The following is a 6761-nucleotide window of genomic DNA, read 5'->3' as shown; positions in this document are numbered from 1 at the left end:
AAGATCAGAAAAAAGTCAAATATGCTTCACTATTTCTACTCAATATTATCTTAAAAGTCTTTAGTAGTTCAATTATGTGAATTAAGGAATTAAAGGTATAAGGATTAAGAGAAGCAATAAACCCTAATTATTCACATATTATAGATTATCCATGTAAAGAAACTCAAAGAATTTACAGATAGAGTTTTAGAATTAATGTTTTTGAAGTTTCCTAGATATAAAAATGATACACAAAAAAATCAAATTCACTGTTATACATCAGCAACAAATCTCTGGAAAATGTAGTTTAAAATATCACATACTCCATAAAAATACCTGTGACTAAATTTAACAGAAATTATGTAAGACCATCATGAAGAAAATCATAAAACTTTATAAAAAAACTAACAATGATCCTGAAATATCTAGTGATATGAAAATGTTCATACTTACAACATAATTAATTCCCCTACTAGTTATATACTCTGGAGATGGAGGGGGTAAGAAAAACATGGGGAAAGAAATAGCTAGTGCAAAAACTAGGTGAAGAATGACGAAGAGGCCAGTTAGGAGGGAGAGAAACTTTGTTACATCAAATACAGTTGAGACTAAATTGTCCGTTGCATTTAGCAACGTGGAGGTCATCGGTGACCGTGAAAAGAGCAGTTGAAATGTAGTGACGGAGATAAAATCCTTACGATAGTAGGTTTAAGGAAGAATGGGGAAGGAAGTATAGAGAATACTTTCAAATACTTTTGCTGTGAAGGGGAGCAAAAATGACATGGTAGCTGGAAGAGGGAAAGAGGTCAAGAAAAGGTTTTTAATTTTGTTTATTTTCTGATTTGTATGGTGATAGGAATGATCCATTGGAGAGCCTTGAAGATGCAGCCTGTTCGGATAAATCACGCTGAATTTCTCTCCTTGAGGGTCTGTTCCTCAAAGCTGTTTCTAATGCCAGATATACATTTCAGTCAGGGTTCAGTGCATAAATGAAAAAGTGTTTAAGCATAAAGGGACCTAGTGCAGGAAAGCAATTCATTACAAAATCAGTGGAAAGACTGGAAGAACAAGCTTGAGGCCAGGCTTCCTCTGAAGAACTGAACTGCCAGGAATGCCACTTCTGACGTGAGTGATGAGGCTGCCCTCTGGACTGCCGAGTTCAGGAACACACAGCTGTGGCTGCAGTCTGGTGACCAGGAAGTCAGCATCAGTGCACCGATTTAAAGCATCTTCCCCCAACAGAGATTCATGGAGTTCAAACTTTATTTGGCACACCTAAGAAAACCAAGCAAAAGAAGAATTGCTCTACAATAAAGAAAAAGGCATGGGATCCAGTAAACACAGGACACTACAAAGTATCAAAGGAAAAGGATTCCACAGGATCATGCTGAAGGGAGATCCTAGGATAGCACCTGTGTGCAGCACATGGGGTCCTGGGAGGAGGGTGTCGGTTAATTGCAGGTTGTATAAAAGAGAAATAAACTCACACAGGTTGGGTTTAGTAGATATTATCCAAACGAAAATAAAAAGGGAATTAACAGTTTAAGTATATTAATTGTAAATATATAGTTAAATAAAAAAGAAATAGTCAAAATATTTCAAAGTGGTTGTTTAATAAAAAAAGGAATTGGGGAAGGAGAAGGATGGAACAGGTGACTGTTCCACACATGACTGAGTGAAATTATCTGATATTTTATATGTGCAATTATATATGATATTATATATAAAACATGTATAAAGTTTATACAATTTAAAATTAAATGAAAAACAAGGAGAAAAGAGTCAAAACATGCGATTTCTGATTTAACTGTCCTTTTATTATTTTTGAGTAATTTTTACCGGTCTCAGAAACAAACTGAAAGAAGCATGTTACAAGATAAATGTTGGGGAATCCTAATATAACACACAAGGAAAATGTTTTACACTTTTGTATTTGTATTCAAATAGAATATTATATCCATTTCCCTTGAAAATTTGGGGAGAAGTTGATGGTTCACATTAATGGAATATGGTTTTGCATGGGGTGGTATATCTCTCATATACATTTGAAAAATGTGTGTGATTGAGTTTCAGCAGCATATCAGAGTGATAAAGCACTCCAACTCTGGAGTCAGAAGACATGGCTTCAAATCCTGTCTCTACCACCAACTAATGTGATCTTGAATGAGTGGCTTAAGTTCTCTGTGACCCAGTTTCCTTATTTGTAGAAGTTGGAAAATAAGAATAGCCTACCTTATAGGGTTGTGATAAGGATTAAAAGGGTCAATATAAAGTGTTTAAAATATTGCCCAACTAATTAAGCACATTATAAGTGTTCACTATTATGACTATGAAGGGCATGTTAGAACCAGTATAAAATCTGAAGCCAGTATGTAAAATCAAATAGAGCCAAAGAGTTAAGGCATGAAAAGGAAGTTACATTAATTTGGCTCTTTTTAGAAAGCACCTGCAAAGTTTGGAGTGGAAAGAAGATTATGCACAAGTCTAAAACTTTCTAATTAATGTCCATGTCTCCTGCTGGACTCAAGTGGAGAAGACATGTAATACAAAACAGAGGCTGCAGCTGCAGCAGTGAGAATAGGGATTAGGAAACCAAAAGCCCCCCGATACAGAGATTTTAATAGGAGGTCAAGAGAAATTGTTAATGGAAGACTTTTGAATTTTAAACAACATTGGCAGAGGTCATGTAAGTGTTCAGTCTCAAAGGTCTGATTGATATTTATATAATTTTCCAAATCTTTGCAGGGATAAACTTGGAATTTAATTTAAAAGAGAAGCAGAATGCAGGAAGGTGCTCAAAGAGTACTATGTTAAAAAGGAAAAAATATGCAGTTTAGTCTTCATGTGTTCCAGTTTTTCTTTTTCTGCCTCATGGCTCCTAAACTTCCACTACCTCTAACCAGTTGTCTTATAATTTTAGGCCTTAGGCAAAATATATAAAACCCATTCCCATCATTGTCAATACAACTCAAAGCACCTTTTTTTTTTATTGTTAGTTTGTGGATAAATTTACAGTCATCTCTGTATGCATTCAATATCATGCCGGCATTTCTCTGATGAGTTTATCTTGTGAACATTACACCATTCTAACTAGGACAGCTCCTTGAAGGGCATTAATTGCCACCTTGGGATTTAGCCTCCCAGTGGCCCCAGTCAAGGAAAGCAAGTCATTCCTTTTTTGTTTCCATAAAGGCTCCATTTGCTCTGGGATAAAGGTTCCATCCCCTGTTGCACTGAAAGCCCTAAAGTGTTCCCACATTCTGCTAAAAGCAAATCTTTTGGACAGTCCCAGGCTCTCTCTGCTGCAGCAATGATAATCACAGGTATTTTCAGACTCTGCTTCCCATAGTTAGATTTAGTGTGTTAGAAAAGATGGTGTAGAAGGCAATTAGGTTGATGTTTTCAGGTTGCATGACAACTAGAGAGCTCCTATGTTGGTTTATGCATGATGAGTGCATAGACCAGATAGAGAACAACAGGGAACGTGGACAAACACAGGAAGGTCAGTACTGAAAGAAGTTGATGGAGCAGTGCTTAAGAACGAGGTAGAGTACAAAGGATTGAATATGACAAAAATTAGAAAAAGTCTGTTAGTAATGATGGGGCCGACACTGTTAAGCCATCTGTTTTCTTCATAATGTCTGATTTCAAAGAGCTACCTTTGATAGAGTCTTCATTTTCCTCTCTTCCACTAAGTATAAAATCAAACCATAAAACTCCTAACTTTTCTCTGCATGAGTCCTACTTTTTTTTTTTTTTTGGTCCCTTATCTCTTTCCCTTTCTACTTGTAGAATAATGCTGAAAGATGGGACACGCAGCAGGTAAAAATTCAGCTGCCACTTTCTTTTCTGTAATGTAGTAAGGAATATTCAGGCAGGTATATAAGGGAAGAAAATTGTTTGCATCAGAGGGAGTAACCCAACATTTGAATTCAAGTTTCTTGTGATGTATTGCCTTTCATTCTAGGAAATTAAAAAAGAAATCCCTCAGAATTTTTCCAGAATTCCTCAAAAGACAGTATAGGAATGTTCATCATTTACTATTTGACAGAAGAAATTTATTGTAAAAGCATAGTGCCGGGGAGGAAAAAGCATAGTGTTGGATGATTATCCTGGATGTCTTCTACATTTCATTTTTATTAAAGGGTGCATAGAAATCTTTGTGCCTGCTTGAATCAGTCTCATAACCTTGGGTCAAATTTAATGTCCCTAGTTCTCTAGCTATAATACAACCAATTAGATATCCCTTATATCTGTTTCAAAAGTCAAGATTTTACAGTATTTGAACAATTAATGAGTTCCCCCAAAGAGATGATTGCAGGTAGGTCTGGTGTGGCTGAGTTTGTTTTTTTGCTGTATCCTATCAGACAGTATGAGAAGAATTGGCTGTGGCAGTAAGGAATATTTAAATGTGGGTTACTATGACTTATAGAATTAACTATATAATAAAAGAAAGTGTTTTTCTTACAAAAGGTTGATAATAAACAAAGAAAAGAGACTACTGAAAATCAAACTTTAGTGTATATTTCAATTTTTTGCCTTTATTTTTTCACAAAAGAATAACCAGAAGATGAACTTGCCATTGGATTTTATGAAATATTCACATAACTTTAATTGTCTTATTGAATGTGTTCTGAAGCTCCATTTCAAACTGTAGAAAAGCTAAAACATATGAAGTAATAATAAGTTATGACCCAGAATGTAAATGATGTTCCAGTTACTGTCCTAGAGCATATGAAATTATGCAGAAATGATTTTCATTTCCTTTGTCCAGGTCTCATAGCCCTGTGATCAACACTCCCTCAACCCCAGGTACCACAACGAGAGATGCTCTCCTCTTTCCTCCATCCAGACAGCTTCTCTTCCTCTCTTGCTCCCTCCCTACATTTTCCTTCCACTCTGTAATTTTTTTTTCTGTCCAAATTTAATTATATTCTTATTTCCCTTTGGAAGTATTCTATCACTGATTTCACTTTTCTATTTATTAGGACTGAGATTTCAGCTTTGCTTATATTGTAAATACTCCCAAACTGCTGTCTGCGTGTGTGTTTGTGTGTGTGTGTTTATACTTCCATTTGCATGTTATATTTTTGTCTAGAAATAAACTGTTACCATAAATAAACAAATTAGAATATCTTGTTCTTTCTATAATCATAACCAATGGAAGCTGATTTTTTCACCTTTTTTTTTTTAAGGTACTACTGAATTGTTTTTCATCACATGGAGAACTCTTATCTCTATACAAGATTATTAAGACTGCAGTTCTTCCTTTCTCTGTAACCAAAAAATAGCCTGAATATGCATAAAAGAGAAGTAAATAGAGTAGGGTTTTTTTTTTTGTAAAAAATATTATTTTTCAGAAAAATTGTCTCTTTAGGCTTGTTAGGAAAATCTTTAACCTTCATTTATCCAAATGCTAACTTAAGAGACGTAAAAATGACATAACCTGTCATTTGCGAGGTTATTATTGTATCTACAAATATCTGAATGAAACAAAAATAAAAGTATAAAGATTATACTGCCATCATGGTATACACAATTGTATTTGAAAGGGCATACATTTTTTTCCCAATCTGTTGGCAAGGGTTTGATAATGGGTGGGAAGTCTTTGAGTTTATGTGATTTTTTTCTTCAGGTATCAGGAAATGAATGATGATGGAAAAAAATGGAAGTTCTCAAGGCTACTTTATTCTACTGGGTTTTTCTAATTGGCCTCATCTGGAAGTGATTCTTTTTGTAGTTATCTTGGTGTTCTACTTGATGACACTGATTGGCAACCTATTCATCATTATCTTGTCATACCTGGATGCCCATCTCCATACTCCCATGTACTTCTTCCTCTCAAACCTCTCTTTTCTGGATCTATGCTACACTACCAGCTCCATCCCTCAGTTACTGGTCAACCTCTGGGGCCCAGAAAAGACCATCTCTTATGCAGGTTGCATGATTCAACTCTACTTTGTCCTTGCACTGGGAGCCACAGAGTGTGTCCTACTGGTGGTGATGTCCTATGACCGTTATGCAGCTGTATGTAGACCCTTGCATTATTCTGTCATCATGCACCCTCGTTTCTGTCACCTGTTGGCTGTGGCTTCTTGGGTAAGTGGCTTTACCGTCTCAGCACTTCATTCTTCTTTTACCTTCTGGGTTCCCTTGTGTGGACATCGCCAAGTAGATCACTTCTTCTGTGAAGTTCCAGCCCTGCTACAACTCTCATGTGTTGATACCCATGCTAATGAGCTGACCCTCATGGTTGTGAGTGCCATTTTTGTGCTCTTACCTCTCATTCTCATACTCAGCTCCTATGGTGCCATTGCCCGGGCTGTGCTGAGGATACAGTCTACAACTGGACTTCAGAAAGTCTTTCGGACATGTGGAGCCCATCTTATGGTTGTATCTCTCTTTTTCATCCCAGTCATGTGCATATATCTCCAGCCACCATCTGGGAACTCTCAAGATCAAGGCAAGTTCATTGCCCTCTTTTATACTGTTGTCACACCTAGTTTCAACCCTCTAATCTATACACTCAGAAACAAAGATGTAAGAGGGGCAGTAAAGAGACTGATGGGCTGGGAGTGAGAGATGTGACAAAGGGATCACCTGTCTTGCAATTTTGTTCAAAAGGTCTTGTTCATCTGGCAGGGTGGTCATAAATCTTGGGAAAAAAATACCAGTTGGTAATTCCTGTAGGAGGATGATGCTATTAAATGAAACAAACTAAGCAAAAGCAGAATTGTTTAAATTGCTTTAGTTGGTTTAGTTAGTTACATATTGAAGATACC

General features: G+C 36.3%; 1 protein-coding gene across 1 annotated transcript; it reads left to right on the top strand.

Annotated features, from left to right (window-relative positions):
* Positions 1-5624: 5624 nt before the first annotated feature.
* Positions 5625-6558, top strand: LOC119539926 (olfactory receptor 2J3-like). Its single transcript, XM_037843830.1, is given in 2 exon segments — positions 5625-5641; positions 5643-6558. Coding segments are annotated over 2 exon segments (933 nt in total).
* The last annotated feature ends 203 nt before the right edge of the window (positions 6559-6761 follow it).

This window comes from Choloepus didactylus, chromosome 7 (assembly GCF_015220235.1).
Source record: "Choloepus didactylus isolate mChoDid1 chromosome 7, mChoDid1.pri, whole genome shotgun sequence".
In the NCBI taxonomy this organism is placed as follows: domain Eukaryota; kingdom Metazoa; phylum Chordata; class Mammalia; order Pilosa; family Megalonychidae; genus Choloepus; species Choloepus didactylus.
This window is presented reverse-complemented; position numbering and strand designations above follow the sequence as displayed.